The sequence below is a fragment of the Portunus trituberculatus genome, chromosome 9 (genome assembly GCF_017591435.1).
Source record: "Portunus trituberculatus isolate SZX2019 chromosome 9, ASM1759143v1, whole genome shotgun sequence".
Taxonomy (NCBI): domain Eukaryota; kingdom Metazoa; phylum Arthropoda; class Malacostraca; order Decapoda; family Portunidae; genus Portunus; species Portunus trituberculatus.
The window spans coordinates 12992144-13012065 of NC_059263.1; the positions used below are offsets into that span (position 1 = coordinate 12992144).

At 44.5% G+C, this 19922-nt stretch overlaps 2 protein-coding genes across 2 annotated transcripts in view; both read right to left on the reverse strand.

The window, feature by feature from the left end:
- The window catches only part of LOC123501426 (leucine-rich PPR motif-containing protein, mitochondrial-like), a 362529-nt gene that overhangs the window by 46639 nt on the left and 295968 nt on the right, over window positions 1-19922 (reverse strand). Inside the window, exons 22-23 of the mRNA XM_045250254.1 lie at window positions 15085-15188; window positions 12436-12616 (exon numbers count right to left, since the gene is read on the reverse strand). Of these exons, the coding sequence (XP_045106189.1) occupies window positions 12436-12616; window positions 15085-15188 (285 nt within the window). The remainder of the gene's footprint in view (window positions 1-12435; window positions 12617-15084; window positions 15189-19922) is intronic.
- Window positions 8836-10277, reverse strand: LOC123501427. The gene is made up of 3 exons (XM_045250255.1): window positions 10081-10277; window positions 9588-9602; window positions 8836-9458 (listed from the first exon to the last, which is right to left on the reverse strand). Exons 1-3 carry the CDS (start codon window positions 10158-10160, stop codon window positions 9185-9187), a joined length of 369 nt encoding a protein of 122 aa, XP_045106190.1. The 5' UTR covers window positions 10161-10277; the 3' UTR covers window positions 8836-9184.

Sequence of the window (19922 nt, forward strand, 5' to 3'; positions counted from 1 at the left end):
CACGCCCTCCCTTAAAAGAAAAAATTTTGGAAACAAAACATTTACAAAATTTTTTAAAAAGGCATGGAACTGATTAAAGGGAATGGCCCCGGGACAGACAATCAGCTACAATGTTGTCTGCTCCTTTTATATGTCTGACAATAATATTGTACTCCTGGAGTAGAAGACTCCAGCGAGTTAAACGCTGATTTTTAAATTTAAACTTTTCTAAGAACTGAAGGGGACTATGATCTGAATAGATGACTACTTGGGGCCCATAAGTGGGGATGTAAATTTCAAAATGCTGCAAGGCTAACAAAATGGCAAGCAGCTCTTGCTCAATGACTGAATAGTTCTTCTGGGCGGAGTAAACTTTTTGAAAAATAACACACAGGGTGGTTAACACCCTGGTCATCAGGCTGCAATAAAACTGCGCCTACTCCCACCTGACTGGCATCTACTGCGAGCAAAACTTGTCTGAAGTCAGGGGCCTGGAGCACTGGCATCTCGCATAAAATGGTCTTAACTCGGTGAAAGGCGCTCACAGTCTTCACTCCAGACCCACTTCTTACCCTTCTGCAAGAGATCTGTAAGAGGTGCCAGGAGGGTCGAATACCCGGTACAAAACGACGGTAGTAACCTACCACTCCTAAGAATCTCTGCAAGGCACGGCGACAGGTCGGTGCAGGGAACCACCTGATCGCTTCTACTTTGGCTTCAGGAGGAGTGATGTAGCCATGGCCCACTCGGTAACCCAGGTATTGCACCCGAGCTTGTACAAATTCACACTTCTCCAAGTTGACAACTAATCCCGCTTCCTGGAGTCGTGCAAAGAGGGCTTTACATTAGTCAGATGCTCAGCCCATGTTGTGTCATAGATGACCACGTCATCAATGTATACGACACAGTGAGTCAGACCATCAGTAACTCGGTCCATGAGACGCTGAAATGTGGCTGGGGCATTTCGCAGCCCATAAGGCATCACTTAGCACTGATAGACAGCGCCGTTGGCCACAAAACTCGCTATCTCCTTAGCCCGCTCCGTCAATGGGACCTGCCAGTACCCCTTGACAAGGTCCACTTTGGTGATAAAAGTAGCTGACCCGATTCGGTCCACAGAGTCATCTACACGGGCAAGGGATAAGTGTCTACTTTTGTTAGAGCATTAACCCGCCTGAAGTCAATACAAAACCTGACCTTGCCATCAGGCTTAGGCTGCAGGGTGACTGGGGAACTCCATTGACTGTAAGTCCGAGTAATGAGCCCATGCTCAAGCATGTACTCCAACTCCTTCTCCACCAGTGCTTGCTTCATAGGATTTACTCGGTAGGGGGGCAGTTTGACAGGCTCTGCGTCCCCAACATCAATATCGTGTTCTATCAACTGTGTCCTGCCTGGGACACTGCTAAACACTGAAGAGTACTTTCTCAGCCGCCGAAGCAACTCATATTGCTGATCCCCTAAATCAGGGGTTCTCAAACTTTTTAACTCGTCGACCCCCCAGTGAGACTTCAAAATTTTCATCGACCCCCTAGCTTTAAATTAAAGAAAAAAAAATACCAATGTCAAAAGCAATAGTAGTAGTAGTAGTAAGTAGTAGTAGTAGTAGTAGTAGTAGTAGTAGTAGTAGTAGTAGTAGTAGTAGTAGTAGTAGTAGTAGTAGTAGTAGTAGTAGTTGACATGCAGTACGTATTATAAAATCGTTAAACACAGTATGAAAATATGTCAAGTGTACAGTATATGCAACTTAATTCTCAGTGCAACATACCTTTTCCTCCTTCAATGTTGACATCATTAATGGGAAGGATGTGCCTGATGGGCCTCAACAAGGATGCTGATTTTAGGTTGCAGGTTGGTGAGCTTCAGCCGTAGGTCGCCTCGTTCTTCCAAGCTTAGTCTGTTCCTCTGCTTTGTTAAGACTGCATTTGCATGACTGAAACCAGCTTCAACCATGTATGAACTTGGGAAAGCAAGTAAAAATGGCTCAACCACTGCACAAAGCTGAGGATATTTAGCAACGTTGTTCTCGTTGATCCAGAATTCACGGAGGCCTTTTCTTCTGAACAAGGCACTTGCTTCCAGGTCCACAGTCATGTCAATGAATTCTTCCTTCAAGTGTAATGGAATGTCTGCATTCCCTATCTCAACATCAAATGGTGTTAGGATCCATTCAGGCACATTCATTTTCTCCAGGTCTTCAAAGCGCACTTTAAAGTCTTCAATTAAATTCTCCAGATGAGTTATGTATGTTTCTAGGTCACCATCCGAAATTTTTTCACTTTGTACCTGTTGTAAGTTTGAAAAATACTGAAAATCTCTACGGGCCAGTGAAGCTCTGAACAAGCCAAGCTTGCCTTGGAATCCCAGTAGAACTGTCCTGGCCTGAATGATGGTAACATCTTTACCCTGCAGGCATTTTTGTGTCTCATTAAATTTAGAATAGAGGTCTGCCAAATAGAAAAGGGCATTTTTGCATTTTTTCAACTCTTCACATAGAGATGAGTCCACGTCTGCCAGGAACTGAAGAGTTGAGCTGTACAAGTCAACAAGTCTTTGTAAGCTGTGACCTCTAGACAGCCACCTTACATCAGTGTGCAGGAGCAATTGGTTAAACATGTCATCATTCTCTTCGCACAGCAGTGCAAACAATCGCGAGTTAAGTGGATGTGCCTTGATTTTGTTAATTGCCCTGATGCACACTTTCAAGGCATCATGCAGTTCACCACTGAGTTTCTTGGCTACAAGATGTTGCCTGTGCAGTACACAGTGTACAGTACGTATATTAGGCACTTTTTCTTTGAGTAGGCTTGCAAATCCTCTGTACCGCCAATCATTGCTGGTGCACCATCAGTAGCCACTGCAGTAATATTACTGAGAGGTATGTTGTGCTTTTCAAAATACTGCTGCACACATCGTAAAATTGTTTCACCTTTGGCATCAGCTGTGAGATATTTAGCAAACAAAATTCATCAATTATGTCCTTTTGACTTTGACTGTAATACCTCACATATGCCATGAGAAGATTAGAGATGCCAAAAGTTGATTCATCAAGTTGTAGAGACAACTTAATATCCTGAAGTTCAGACACCAAGGTTTTTCAACATTATCTGCCATTTCATCAATTCTTCTTTGCACTGTACTGTTACTTAATGGCAAATTTTTCAAAACAGAGCTAGAATCCTTCTTTATAACAGTTTCTATAACTTCTTTAATGGCTGGGATTATGAGTTCTTCACCAATAGTGTGTGCCTTTCCTTTCTTTGCTATCATGAGGGAGATGTTGTATGAGGCTTTTAAACCTCCTTCAGTATCAGCACTGGCGGGGGCTTTGAAAAGGTCTTGATACTTGATCGACCCTTGAGTTTTTCTTTCAGTGTCTTGAAATAGTCAAGGTCTTTGTGTTTCTTATCAGAGTGAACTCTTTCAAGGTGGTCCTTCATCTTTGCAGGTTTCATGGCATCATTACTGAAAGTCTTTTCACACAAGAGACATAATGGCATGGTGTCATTGCTTAATGAAGTAATGAATCCATATTTCAAATATTCCTGAGAATACTGGCGGCATTTCTTCTTAGCAGCTACAGCAGCCATTATGTCTATTACACACAATTTTCAATGCGTCACAATAATCAATTCACGGACCAGTTACGGGAGCTAAGAGTACACTGAATGCGAGCAGCGAGACAGCGAGATGTGGGTGGGGCGGGGTGGGCGGGAATACGCTCACTCACTCAGTACAGGACAGAGACAGGAATGCTTCCTGTACGGACCCTGGTACGGGCAGTAGAGGTGCGAGACAAGGAAGATTGGTTGAATGTAGTGTTGCCAGCACTGCTAAAATTTCCTATTGTTTGAAATCAATAAATTATGTTTTTTTTTTTTATTTAATGGTGCCCGATATTCTTCAGATGTTTACAAATTATAATCTGGGATTTCTAGTCGGGGGCTTCAAAGGTCCCTTCGACTCCAGCAGTACCATTTACTGACTCTTCGATTATTCATCGACCCCCTGGATATTCATCGACCCCTTGGATGGTCCCATCGACCCCTGGGGGTCGATATCGACCACTTTGAGAACCCCTGCCCTAAATGGTCAACCTCCTCTTTCAAGAGATGGAGGCTATTCCGTTCCCACTGCCCTGTAGGAACAACAGGTTCAGGCCCAATAACTTCTGGAGCCTCTCCCTCCCGGCACAAAAACAAAACTGAAGATGCCTCTTGCACGGCAGAACTACAAGAGCCCTTCTGGCTAGTAGAACAAAAATAGGGCTTCAGCATGTTAACGTGACACAGCTGAGCCCTCTTGCGCCGGTCAGGAGTGACCACCAGGTAGTCGAGGTCACCTACCCTCTTCTCTGTAATATAGGGGCCACTATAGCAGGCAGCAAGCGGCTGGCCCTGAAGTGGTAACAGCACAAGCACTTCATCTCCAGGAGCAAAACTCTGATACTTGGCCCTTCGGTCATAATACCCCTTCATACTCTGCTGGGCCTTACACAGGTGGGCCTGCGCCACCTCTAATGCCTTGGCTAGTCTCTTTCGACTGCTCATAATGCTCTTAAGCAGTGAGACAGGGCAGGGCGCTCAGGCGACGGCTGACACCAAGCCTCCCGAACTACGTCGAGCGGTCCACGCACTCGGTGTCCAAACACTAGCTGATTGGGTGAGAAACCCAAGGACTCAGTGGGTGCTTCTCTCACCGCAAATAAGACAAAGGGGACACCCTCGTCCCAATCCTTCTCTCTCTCCATGCAGAAAATCTTGAGCATGGTTTTGAGAGTTTGATGATGTCTCTCCAGGGCTCGCTGAGACTGTGGATGATAAGCACTGGACACAATGTGCTTGATCCCCCACGCAGTCATCGTATCCTTAAACAACTTTGAAGTAAAGTTGGTCCCCTGATCGGACTGCAGCTCTGCTGGCAATCCAAAGTGTGTAAAGAAGGTTAACAAAGCCTTCAGCACCACCTTAGAGTGAGTGCTTCTCAGGGGAATTGCTTCAGGATACTGCGTGGTAACATCCATTATGGTCAACAAATACTTGTGACCAGCCCTGGTAGTAGGCAGAGGACCTACTATATCAATCAAAACCCTCGTGAAGGGAGGATCAACAGCAGGGATAGGGTGGAGTGGCGCCAAAGGGGGTGTCCGATTAGGCTTGCCCACCACTTGACAAGTGTGGCAGCACTTAAGAATTGTGGCTACTTCTCCAGACATGCTGGGCCACCAAAAATTGCGACGCAGGCGAGCGACGGTCTTTCAGATGCCCAGGTGTCCAGCCATGGGCCCCTCATGTGCCAACAGCACAAGTGCCTCACGCAGCTTCTGCGGAACAACTACTTGCAATAACTCACCACCGTCACTCTCCTGCCATCTACGACAACACCCCTTGATGCAAGACAAACTCCTCCCTGCCCTCCAACTCCTCACTTCCCTCACCCACTCGAGCAAAGAAGGAGGCCAACGCCGGGTCCTCCTGCTGCCCACGAATGAGCTCTGCAGGCTCTAGCTGGGTAAGAGAAAGGGGGACAATAGGGTCATGGGGTTGAGGCAACGCTGCAACCCTACGTCCCACACGGCCTCGAGGACGGAGAGCTGGCCCAGGCTGCTCCGCTCCTGCCATGTGATCCGGTGAGTCCTCAGAAGGATCATCACCACCAACCAGGCAGTCACCAGGCAAGGGAACAGCTCGCTCCCTGCCTCCAAGATGCTCCACAGGGGGAGAAACCTCCAACCCCCCCCTGCAGAACTGGAAGTCTCCCCACCCTGGGCGCCAACTTCCAACAAACTGCCTGATTTATCAGGCTGGGGCCTGTGCTGAACATCAGAGCCCTCAGCCTCCACACCAGGAAGCGACTCAGCACGAGTGCTCCCTCCGGAGTGCTCTGCAGAGTGAGGATAACCATCAAACAACTCAGCTACACCCAACACTCCGTCCTCACTCTCAGCAACAACTCCCAAAGTCGAGTCCGGTGCATTAACAAGTGACTCTACGCCGTCACCGTCAGCCTCTACACCAGAACTCAATGGTGAGCCCAACACTGGCTCCACCACATCAGCACTGCTACTCCCATCTGGAGTCAATCCCACCTGGCTGCTAGCAACCTCCTGGGTAGTAACAGGCTCTCTCTCAGCCCAGCAGGCCTGAGAGCAGGTAACAACATTTACAGAGTCTTGCACCACTGGCCCAGACTCTTCAGCAACCTCATCCTCCTCAGAGGTTGGGATCCATACACGACCACCAGCCAAATCATTCCCAAGCAGGAAGTCCACTCCTGCGACTGGCAGTTCGTCTGCCACTGCTACCTGCGCCGTAGCAGTGACAAGAGGACATGACAGCGTCACCTCAGCCGTCACGAACTCCTCCACAGTGTTAAGTCCACGACACAACACTGCCTTACTAGATGTCACCTTCTTCCCAGTGACATTTCGGCACACTGACTGCTGTGTTCCCGTATCACGCAGTACAGTGATGGGATATTTGGTGCCATCAATCTCAACAGTGCCTCCACACAGGAAAGGACGGCACCAGTCAAGCTCACTATCCTTAACAACAGCGGGCAAGGCAACAGGGGGAGGGACAGGCGGGCCAACCTGCTCTCCCTCCTCCAAACACAACTCAGGCACACGCCGTGCCTTTTCACTTCTAAAGCCTGAAGGAGCAGTCAACTCATCACCACAAACTTTATCTGGCCACACCAACAAGGCAACTGGTTTCTGCGAGGACTTTGGAGTTTCAGCTGTTACTAATTTTGGGCAATTGAACTTAAAATGCCCTTTCCCTCGACAGTGATAACACGTAGGCTGGGAATCATACTTGGGCGTTCTGGAGGCCGCCTTTCCCGCCATCCTGTCCTTCGCAGAAAAAGGAGGGGTGGGGGCCTGGGGCTTTCCAAAACCCATTTTACTGCCGAATCCAGTATATCGCCTAAAGTGGCCTGGAGAGCCCGAGGAAGAACTGCCACCACTCCCTGGGCCTCCCTTAGGACCACCTTCCTTACGACTCCAACTCCCAGGCTGCTGCACAGGACGGTGGGCCAACACATAATCATCAGCCCATGTAGCAGCCTCCTTCAAGGTCCTAAACCTCTTCTCCCTCAACAGAGGTACCAGCTCCTTATCAGCAATATCAATGAACTGCTCCATAACTACTAACTCCTTTAAAGCCTCGAGAGAGTCAACACCCTCGCTAGCAACCCATCTCTCAAACACTTGCTCCAGTGAACGAGCACACTCGAGGTAGGAGTCACTTGCTCGCTTCCTCTTTCCTCTGAATTGCAAGCGATAGGCTTCTGGTCGCAGCTCATATGCCCGCAAGATGTCAGCCTTAAACTCCTCATAATCATCCAGATCATCAGCTGACATTTTATCATAAACTTCCAAGGCTTTTCCCTTAAGTTTATTCGCGACTAAGCCTACCCATCTCTCGAGACCAAGCAAACTCCTTGGCTTTCCTCTCGAAGCGAACAAAGCCACCTTTGCCTCATCAAATTCAGGGACTAGCTGGAGACTTTGAACTAAAGTACGCTCTACACTCTGTTCTCATACTCCTCCTACACTACCAACAACTCCAGGCGTACTTACTGCATGGCGAGTTCTCTCCCACTCCAACTCTCTATCTTCATCTGCCCTTTCTCTCTCCATCTCTCTAGCCTCCTTCTCTGCTGCTAGTCTGTTTAACTCTCGTCTCTCTTCCGCTTCTCTAGCCCTCTCTTCCGCCTCTCTAGCCTCTTGCTCTGCTGCTAGTCTCTGAAGTTCTCGTCTTTCTTCCGCTTCTCTAGCCTCTTGCTCTGCTGCTAGTCTCTGAAGTTCTCGTCTTTCTTCCGCTTCTCTAGCCCTCTCCTCAGCAGCTAGTCTTTTTAACTCTCGCCTCTCTTCTGCTTCTATCTCCATTTTCCTCATTTCCAGCTTCAATCGCAGTTCCTCCAGTCTGGCAGCTGACTGGACAATATCAGCAATACTGCTTGCTGGACTAGATCGTCGGGAGCCTTCCCTGCTTCCGATACTTCTGCCAGGGCTAATATATCCTACATCACCTTCACTGGGACCGCCATGTGCATTATCATGACACATAGTAAATGCGTCCTCACTGACCCCACGCGCGGCCACCGACTCATCATACCCATGTGGTGAGTCTCGCCGGCTCACACTCGCATCCTCACCCTCCACTGGTGGGGTGAAAAGGCCAGTAACTCTCTCCATGGTGCTCACAAGGACTCGTTTTCACAAACAATACAATAATATAAGTAATAATACCCCACACAATAACACTACACACTATAAAGCACTTGGTTTATCCTGGCGAGGTCGCCACTGTTACGGTTTTCAAACGTAGTACATCACCCGGCTGTGGTTAGCTGCTACAGCTCACTAGACTGTTATACTGGCAAAATCACCAGCTTAGTTACGGCCAGTAAAATGGGGAATATAAAACACTCCACAGAGTCCCCACTACTATAACTCACAGCCGACGTAACCCTCAGGTTCTTTCAAGGTCGCCAACAGTGTATATTTTCCCCCCACTGTAAGGGAATCTTCTCAGCAACTCCTTCTCCTCCTACACCCAACCAAGTAGAATTTATAAATGGTAGATGCTCTGTGTAACAGGGCGAGGCCTTAATACCCCCTAGAGAAACCGCCCACAAGGACAATTCCACCCACTTCTCTGTGAAGTATTAATGCCTCTCCACCCGCCTTGTCCACAGACTGTGATAACTCACAGACCGGAACAACGCGCGCGGTATATTATATAACTATACACTCAACCCTCGATTTGCCGGACCTCCATTTGCCGGATTTCGGATTTGCCGGACAAGAGTCTGTGGGAAAAAAAAAAAAAAAAAAAAAAAGTCCAGGACAAGTCGATTTCAAACTACCGCGCCAGACAAAGTTCGCAAATCGGGCACTATAGATGGCAGCGCGGGCGGACATACACGTCTAGTACTGGACTGTAAACAAGTCTGCCGCGTCACACGAGTGTTGTGCTTACGTGCTTGTCATGGATACACCTCTTCTTCACAACGATGCCACCCAAAAACCCACCAAAGAAAGTAACCAAGCGTACAGCTAAACCTGTGCACCTTTCTGTGTCGCAAAAACTGGAACTTTTACGTAAAATAGATGGAGGAATGAGTGTTGCCCAAGTCTGCGAGCTGTATGGGGTGAAAAAACAGACAGTTTCGGACATAAAAAAAAGCTAGAAGAAAGTTAGAAAATTATGCAGTTAAATTTGCTGTGTCGGGAAAGGGTGATGCAACTAGAAAGCATATGAAAGACCTGAAATGTGTTGAACTTGATTTGGCAGTGTACAAGTGGCATACCCAGGAGCGTGCATGTGGGGTGGAAGTGAGGGGAGTGGAGTTGGCCGCTAGTGCTGCTAAGCTTGCTGCCCACATGGGTATTGAGTTCAAGGCCAGTGATGGGTGGCTCTGGCGCTTCCGCAGGCGCCATGGCATCCGCAATCTGGCTGTGACAGGTGAGGCTGAAAGTGCCGATGCTGAAATGATTGAACCTTTCCGTGATGAGTTGATGAAACTTATTAATGATGAAGATTTATCCATGTCACAAATATATAATGTTGATGAAACTGGTATGATGTGGCGGGCCTTACCAAGAAACACTCAGGCTGGGATGCATGAAAAGAAAGTGAAAGGAAAGAAGGTGAGTAAGGAACGCCTATCAGTGCTTTGCGGAGGAAATGCGTCTGGTACTCATAGGCTTAAGTTGACAGTCGTGGGGAAGGCAGCTAAACCCCGGGCTCTCAAGGATATTATGGACAAGTTACCTGTCCATTATTATAACTCATCTAAGGCATGGTTCAACTCTCATATCTTTATTCAACTCTCATATCTTTACTGATTATTTTCAACATCACTTAGTTCCGGAAGTGAAAAACTATCAAGAGAAAGTGCTCAAAATAAGACCGGATGACGTGAAGGCTTTAATATTGCTTGACAATGCTCCCGCCCACCCTTCCTCAGATGTGTTAAAAAGTGCTGACGGGAAGATAAAAGCTATGTTTCTGCCCAAGAACACTACCTCCTTGATCCAGCCTATGGATCAAGGAGTTATAATCGTTCAAGAGGATTTACCTACGTAAATACCTGGATGACGTGTTGGTTGTGCTGGAGACAGAGGATGGTGCAGTTGAGGATACTAGAGGCAAGAGAACGTTGGCTAACATAAAAAACTACAACATAAGAGCTGCTATTTATAACATGTATGAGGCCTGGAGAGAAATGAAACACACAACATTTACTAATGCCTGGAAGAAACTTATGAAGGATGAAGATTACTGCGCCGATTTTGAAGGCTTGAGGCTACAGACTTTCACCAGCTACTGAAAAGTCTGGGAAGAGGAAGTAACAGTGGATGACGTGGATGAGTGGTTGGAAGAAAATGATCAAACACAAGGAAATGAAATTCTCAACACTGAACAAATAGTAGCGGCTGTGACGGGTGAGGAGAGCGACAGTGAGGATAGTGACTCAGGTGAGGTGAAACCTACAGTAAAGATGAGCGTCGTTCGTGAATGTGCTGATGTCTTACTTAAGTTTGTTGAAGATTGCTCTCGGCAAGACATCCAGATTCACTATGATCAACTTCGCCTGCTTCGATCTAAAATCATTCGTATGCAACACGAGTCTGGCAGACAGACTTTGATAAAAGAGTTCTTCAAAGTGAGCAAGCCTGACACCACTGCCACCGCCACTGCCACCGCCACTACCACCACTGCCAACACTGCCACCGCCACTACCACCACTGCCACCACCACCACTACCACCTCTCCTCAACCAGGCCCTAGTGGTGAACATCTCAGGTCACATGACTCGAGTATGGAAGTCGTGTCTGATTCTGAGTAGACGAAACTACTGAAGCCGCCACTAGACCACACGGGATCAGATATCTACCATCAATATATCTACAGTAAGGTAAATGCTAATAAAAAACAGTACAGATGTGTGTCGGCGGCATTGGCATGTGTTACGGCCCCACGTGGTGAGGAGATGATGATGATGATGATGATGATGGTCGTCGGAGGTTTTGCCTTTGCCTCGGCACCTCCTGTTACTTCTATTCTTCCTGATCCTGCCTTTCTTTTATTTTTCTTTCTCTTGTCTTCCACATCTGGTGCAAAGTCTCTTTCTTCTCCCTCAGTTTTGTTTTTCTGAACAAAAAACGTCTGATTTATTTTCCAACTTCCTGGTACAGCTGGTGCAGGTGCCGAAATGCCGTTAAAGACAACACTATGTTCCCACCGGAAATTTTTGCCGTTAAACACGGGATTCCGGTAAATCGCGTGCCGTTAAAGCGGGGTTCAACCTGTATAGGGTAAAGTCCGGCAAGGGGGTAGACCCCCGGACATTTTCCATTGCCGGACATTTGCCATTCCCGGACAAGCCTTCCCCCCTTTTAGTCCGGCAAATCGAGGGTTGAGTGTACTATTCTACTACAACAATTGCTTAATAACACCTGTTAGACTGACATCCCTGGCCTACTATTACTGCAATATATGTTGTGTACAGCACATCCGGTGATGTACACACAAGCCCAGACACCATCTATGCGTGACACCCACTATACACTCGCCGCAGACACGTCTGGCGGACGACACTATGCACTACTGGCCGACATGAAGCCTCTCACCATTCAATAGTGTGCGTGGCTACTACCACTACAATACAGTTTACTACTGAAACTATACAAAAGATGGTGGGGGCACACAGCCACCCAACAAAACACACTGGTGACCACAGCCACCAACAGCAACAACGGGACGAAACAATAACGTGTCCTCCGGCGTCGCCACACCGAGTGGACGAACGCACAACAGGAAATACAGCCCCAACCGGCTACACTTTCCTCAGGACAACAAGCCCATTGTCCTACGCAGCCACGGTCTACCCAGTAGCAAGCCAGCTACTCAACAGGAGGGCACAACTCCCAGACCAATGACTAGCGAGTAACAAGAACAGCCCAGCAACACGTGTCTCCACCTTGTGCCAGAAACTAAGAGCGCACGTGTCTACCTCCGCTGAAGACTGGCTGGTTACTAATGTGAAGCTCACAGGCGCACAAAATGGTGGAAACAAAGAGAGGGGGGTTTGGCCGCGCAAAGGAACAGCAACAGCCCACGCTTGGGCCAGAGGCTACACATATAATATAATTAAATAAAGGGGAAATAATGCACTGGCCCTCACAATATATATATATATATATATATATATATATATATATATATATATATATATATATATATATATATATATATATATATATATATATATATATATATATATATATATATATATATATATATATATTCCTGGCAAATGAAGTTACTTCATAAACAGACAGTCCTGAAATTTATACAAACTTTCCTTCTCTTGTTCACTTCTGACACCTATTATTGAAAAACATTTCTGATAAAAAAAAGAAAAGAAATGGATGACACTTACATAGAATGCCTATCCAGGAGTTGTAGACCAGACCCTTTGCCTGGTTTGATAGGCCTGGGTGGCTCTCAAGGACTTGTGTGAGGGATGCAAGTAAGCCAGTGTCACCAGCCTTCTCGGCACATTTCATAATGTTTCGAAACATGAGCAGTGAAGTGGAAGTCTTCAGATGCTTCTGGTAAACCTGAGTAAGAAATGCAGCATGGTAAATAGATTACATTCATAACTTCACTACTCCAATCTCTTGTGCCTATGAATCACTCCATCTTAATAGGTATTTGGTAGCAACATCTCCCTTTCAGCATACAAGTCCACTAAGTATATAATAATTTCAATACAATCCATTTTAAACGTTTAGTTATCTTACTGCAATACTTTCTACCTCTCACATTTACATATTTTTAATATTCATTTTACCAATAAAACTTATACGGATCTCATTTAAGAAGGAAATTTCAAAATTTCTTTATTTCTTTTCCTTTTTTACTTCTTGCATTTATAAGAGCATAAATACCATTTTTAAGCATACTTAACTAACCCTACTTTCACAATGCCCACATTAATGCATAGATTATGTGCTTTTGTACTGTTGAAAACATAATCAGTGTATTGTTGTTTTTTCCTCTTTCTCTTCTCCCTTGTTTTTATTCCACACCACACAACTCTTTCTCTCAGTCCATCCAACACCAGAATTTAACAATGTGACAACACACCTCAGATGGGTTTTGACAGCAATTTGGATTGACAAGGTTCACTCCAGTTTGATCAGTGAGCAATGCATATAGTGGCCACACATTACTGCCTGCCTCTTACAATCATTGTATTTATCCAAAATAAAACACCCATCACAAACAACAGCTAAGTTTTACTTACTTTATCACCTCCAAAATATTTGCTAATTTCCATTGATGCAATTACCTATTTTAGAACCTCTCTATGCGTGTATCTTTATTCCTTGCTTCCCAACACTTAAGTATTTCTCATCTCTACTAAGATGTACTTGTTTAATTTCATTGAGGCCACTCTAAGCATTATTCTATCCTCTCAAGAGATAGCCATGTTGTTTTCCTTAAAAGGGACTGTTGGTAGATGGCATGTATACTATTCTTATAGAAACACAGACTACCAGACTGTCTGATAACATGCTAGTGAAAGTAAGATAATGAAATAAGCTAGACTTTGATAACATGCCAGTGAAAGCAAGATAATAAAATAGCTAATGAAAATGAAAAAGGTAAGTATAACTAAAAACAAATTAAGAGTAAAATATATTCCTTCCACCGTCCCACCAGTTCTACTCAACAACACATAAAAATTGGTGCACCTCATAATGATGGGGGAGAGTAAATCTACCCTTACTTAAACAGATAAAATTATTGATAGCCCTCCCCACACAATATGACATTATTAACTAAAACATATTTTTTCACACACCTGTTCCTTTTAAAAAAGTATAAATAATAACAATAAAATAACCCAATCAAATGATTGCGATCATCTCCTGCTAGATGGCAGTGTGGCACCATGGCACACCATACCTCCATTCTCATTCTGTTCGATGGCTAAAAGTAGACAAGAGCAGGAAGGATAGGAGGGTTTGATTAGAAGAAACAAGCGAGCGAAAAATGTCATTTGTTTCACACAAAACCTGTATCTTCTAATTATGCAGATTTGCACATTCAGTGAAGATGGGATCAAGTGTCCATAACAGAAGGTGATCAGGGTGAAAGTCTACGGTATAAAGAAAGAGGCACCCACCATGTGAGGTGGTGATATCCAGCAAGGCAGACAATGGTTACCAAGTGTGAACAGTAGTGCCTCCCACTGGAGCCCCAAGAAATTGTCCATGCAACGAGATGAAAAATCAACCAGCATGAGCCCAGAAACAGAGAATGGAAAAGACAGCAGAACATCAACAATCACAACAAAGGGCCCCAAGGTAAAGACATTCCCGACCATCATCTGAATGTTCATAAGATAGTGATCAGCAAAAATTGATGGAATCCTCCAACATGCTACATTAAGGAAGGTGGACAAGTCCATTTCTCCACCACCATACAACAGAAGTCACTATGCCTCAAATGACAAGGGATTCCTGAACAGTGAGATAAAAGTTGAGCCTGGTAGCAAACGGGTGTGGTGTTTGGCAGCCCTCTCCAACGAGCATGGAGGCCAGCCAACAGACTTGTCACAGCAGTGATCAACAGAACAAATACCATGATGGCAGGCAATGCATACAGAATGGAGATCATGGGAGGCACTACTAATGAGCATCGTGCAGTCAGAGATGGTGCAAGATCTCCTAGGAACAAGTGGTAGGTGGTCTGAAGATGAACCAAGGGAAGATGGCAGCTGGGGATCTGAATTGTGTCAGAAACCACCTGTGCAGCAAGTCCCAACTTCCCAGCCTCTCCTAAATGATCATCTCCATGCCCCCTCATCAACAACCAGTGGTGAAACACAGCACAGAGAAGCAATCAAGTTGGGAAACCATAAACACCAATGAGAGAAATGTGAATGTCATGAGTACAAAATGGGAACAGAAGTATGGTGTGTGGATAACAAGTCACTGCACTGCCATTTAGTGGGAAACAACTAGCTTGTTTTGCATAAGTAAACCTGACTGCCATTATGCCAACAAGACTTACTTACCTCATTAGCCTGATCATGCTGACCCATAGAGAAAAGATGCATCCAAACACAGTTTGCTGGACTTGTTATTCCACTCGCTGCATACTGCTCAGCTATTTTCGTAACTGAAGAGACAGATAATCACACTATGTAAGAAATCTATATTTATGCACTTGTTTTCTTTATAATACTGGTAACAAAACACAGAATATATCATAGGTATGAAATACATTCACAGGAATAGGAGAGGAGTCAAACTGGGAAGTTTTCAGTGTTTCCAGCTAGTTTAATTCAGAAAGCAATAAGTATCGTCTTTTGGTACAGAATAGTCACGTCTAAACACTATAATATGATGCATCTATTAATTTACCATGCATTTACTCCTTCCAACATTTTTCTGTTGTTATTTTACCAGGATATTTCCTTATAGTTACTTGAGTTTATACGACTGCCTAACATCGTTATACAAATGCAAAACATAGTTAACTTGTGTATCAAGCTCTTACATTTCTAAAGATTTTGATACAACACAAAACCTTAACACACAAATTTCACCTTGCCTCTGCAGAGGATAATTCTTCACAGGGAAATTGTACAGAAATTTTTGTTAAATTTTCTTTAAGAGAAAAAAGAAAATTTGTGGCTGAAACCAAAACAGCACAAGAATGCTACAGTGCTCTCATCACCGTGTCCTTAAACTGTGTCTTTACACTAAAAGTAACTAGTCAGCAATTAGTTAGTTCTCTGTGATGCTGGAAACATCAATGCAAAATTAAATAGTTGGTAATAGACAATCTCATTATCAGAATTTGATTTCTAAGTTATGAAAATAAACTAAATTATGGGGCTTCATATGCTCATGGTTTCTTATAGTCTACGTCCTAGCCTAGAAGGAAAGAAAATATCATACTAACTTTAAGTTATCATTTGAGCAACAAAGTAATTTTTTGTCCCAAAGATAGAGATGGTATAAAAAAAAAACAATGCATGGTTATAACTTTAATTTTACTAACAAGGCATTTATGCCGTAGAGATGTTTTTTTTTTTTTAATACCATGTGGGCTTTTCATGGGAATTTATAGGTTAAAGGGTTTTATAGGTTAAAGGGGATACTTTTGGGGTACCTCCTATCTCAAAGCCCACCCACTAGGAAACCGTTGCCCTGAGTGAGGAAACCCAACCTATACTTGGACCATGGACAGGATTTGAACCTGTGCTTTTAGAGACCCTCGGACCCCAAAGCACGCATGGTTCCACTGTACCATAGCGGCCCTGAATTACTTAAAAATATTTCAGTTATTTTAATCGGTATGCGATATTTGCATGTACAAAAATATGACGTGCAGTTGACCATCTTTTCTGAGAAATATTATTATTATCTGGTGAATCTGGCAAACATAACAGTAGTCTGGGTCCTTTCCTAATGAGCAAACTACAAAAGTCTTTGTGAGTCTGTAAGATGACTCCTGTTTGGTAAGTTACGGCCAGAAATTCACGAGATGATAATGCATTCTTTTATTTTCTTTTATTCTGCATTGATTTCACTATTAGAGCATTTCATCATGTTTCACAGCTACAACAAAAAGTAAACAAAAGCATTCAAATATATTATGAAAGACCATTATATTGATTACAAAAACTCAATATAACTTCACAAAATTTAAACTGACGTCACTGAGGAATTCAATGAGATGCCCACTGTGCCTGCCTCATATCAGTTCCCTGCCCACCTCCATCCAGTCTCCACGCTGCTCCCTCAGGTCTGTCTGCCCTTCTCCCCATTTATCAGCTTCTCCATGGAGTTGTCCCAATAAGCTCTCACATTTTCTCTCCTAACATTTTGAGTTTTTTTTGGTTACAATGAACACGATCCAAGGATTGTTGTTTTTGCTCCACTGGCCATTTTTATCACCCAGAGTAATGGTTTGGTTGCAGGGTAAATTTGATGATGGACCAGGACAACCTAGAAATGCTGAGGAGTACTTCCACGTCTTCCACTAGCAAGCGGCTCATCTGTGAGAAGGTTCTACCTGTGGGGAAGATAAAAGGAAACGAGACTGACAGAAGGATGATGGTGTTAAACAGGAGATTTCTCACTTCCTCTTATCCTCTCCCACAGGTGGAACCTTCTCACAGCTGGGCCACTTGCTAGCAAAAGATGAGGATGGACACCTTATTTCTAGAAGGTTGTCCCAGTCCATAAACAAAGTGAGCCTGCAACCAAACCATAAATAACTCTGGGTCATGAAAGGGGCCAGAGGAACAAAAACAACGATCCTTGGATTGTGTTCAATGTCACCAACACCTCAAATTGTCAGGAGGGAAAAGGTGAGAGCTTACAGGACAACTCCTTGTAGAGGCCAGTAAAATGGGAGGAGGGCAGACAGACCCGAAGGAGCAGTGTTGAGACTGGATGGAGGTAGGCAGCAAACTGACGTCACATGAGGGGTGCACTGCGGGGATCTCATTGAGTTCTTCAGTGATGTCAGTTTAAATTTTGTTAAGTGAAAATAATAAATAACTCACAATTTTTTTTCAGAAAAGGAAGATCATGCAGAGCAAATATATATACAAAGCTTATACAAGAGTAATACAAGAAGTACAAGGGAGAGATGGATGGAGTGACACCGTGTATTTAGATACCAAGAAGGCTTTCAACAGAGTACCACGTAGAAGAGTCCTATGGAAAATAGAACACATTGGAGGAATACAGGGAAATATCTTAAATTGGATGACAGCCTACTTAACAGATAAAAGAATTAGGACCATGATAAGAGACATCCCATCAAGCTATACCACAGTTACTATTGGTACATCACAGGGTTTGGTACTGGCACCAGTTATGTTCCAAGTATATATTAACAATATACATAAGGGTTTGAGTAACTACAGAAATTTGCTTGTAGATGATGTGAAACTTTTGAGAGTAATAAGGAACATCAGGGACTATATGGAATTCCAGAAAGATATTGATGAGATGTGGGAATGGAGCCAAATGTGGAAATTAGAATTTAATATCAGGAAATGCAATGTAATGGAAAGGAGTAAAAGTAATAGAAGATCTATGTGTGGAATATAAAATTGGAGAAGAGATTATAATGAAAAGGAGTGAAGCGAAAGACCTGGGAGTGATTATACAAGACACCCTTACTCCAGAAAGACATATAAATGAACTATTTGCTTCAACATACCAGACACTAATTAATATCAGGGTGGCATTCAAGTACATAGATAAGTGTATGATGAAAAAGATAATAACCACTATGACCTAGACTAGAATATGCAGCAGTGGTATGGTCACCATACAGGCAGAAAGACATCAAGAATCTATAAAAAAAATCCAATGGACCGCTACAATAATAATGCAGGGGACCAAAAATGTCCACAGGTCGAACGCCTTTTTAGATAATGACCCCAAATGCCTTGAAACCTCCCTCAACTTTTCTACATTAACTTCTGCAACATCTGCAGTCTTGGATCTAATTTTCAATCTGTAGAACACCACCTCTCCTCTACAAAACCTCATCTTTTCCTCACCAAAACACAGCTGTCTGAGGCAATTGACAGTAGCCCCTTCTCTGTTCCCTCGTACTTTCTCTACCCCCCCAGATGGGAACCGCCTTGTCGTGGTGGGGGGGCTTGCGTGCCCCTGTGACCTGGCGAGCTAGGCTAGAGGGGGCTTAGGCACCTGCTCTGCCCTTTCGAGGGGGAGAGGGCTACCCATGCTAGTAAGGTCACCAGTGAGGGGCCAGACTAAATGGTTCCTACGTAAGCTGCCAGTGGACCAGCGGAGCCACCTGCTGGAGGGATCGCCCAGTAGGGGCCTTCCTGTGCTGGATGGTTGGGTGTCCAGGCTGGGATGTTTTGGGAGGGGGGTCTCAGCTCTGCCATGGACAAACATTCTGCATCATGTGGGGCCTTTTTTTAAAAACGATTGGTCCGCATGGGGATGAGGTACCCCATCCACGGCAGCCAGCGCTCGCTCCCATTGTCGTCCCAGTAGGTGGTTTCTCTTGCCCCTGGAGCTAATCTTTGTGTTACTGTTTTTTTTATGAGAAAACACAAAAAACATTCAAGTTCTCGTGAGGTGGCTGACCTGGCCCGCGAGACGTCATCTTCAGGTCTGAGTAAGGAGGAGGATTCCCCTCCACAAGGGCCTCCCACAGCAGTCTCCTGTTCTGGGAGTTCTTCTGAGGGATGCATTTCTACTGCATATAACTCCATTTTGATGGTAAATGTTAATCCATCATTTTCCTATCACGCCTTGCACTCACTTCTCAAGGTGTATGGCACTGCTCTTCGCATTCGACTTGTTTATGATAAGCACTTTCCATCTAACTGCTGCTATGTGACTTTTCTGTCATGTGACGAAGGCCATTTGGCTTATGAACATGTAGCATCTCTGCCCCTTGCCTGCTCTGGCTTCAAAACTGAATTTCTCCAGTCACGTAATATTTCAGACAGTGACATGGATTACATCCCTAATGTTTTTTAAATCTATTTAGAGAATTCAGTTCCAGAAAATCACCACATCCCGCCTCCACATTGATTTGTGGTGTACTACAGAAATGGGAGCGAGAATTTTATCCATGCCTCCCGATACCTCTCCAAAGTGATCGGCACGATTCCTGAGGGAAACTTCAAGAAGTATGGTAAGGGGATGCAGGTGCGAGCTTAAGATATTACGCAAGCGAGGATGTTGCAACATCTCCCATGCCCTTCTGACAGCATGTTTGAGACTATTAAGGCACATCCCACCTTTAATTACAGTAAAGGTTGTGTGTACAGTCGGGATCATTATGAATTCCCTGACGAGGAAATACTAGTAATGTGCCCTAGCTCAGTCCAAAAGGTGACTA

Excerpts from the sequence above, each read along its gene's own strand:
- LOC123501427 (XM_045250255.1), bottom strand. The coding sequence starts at position 10,160 with ATGTTAGCCAACGTTCTCTTGCCTCTAGTATCCTCAACTGCACCATCC.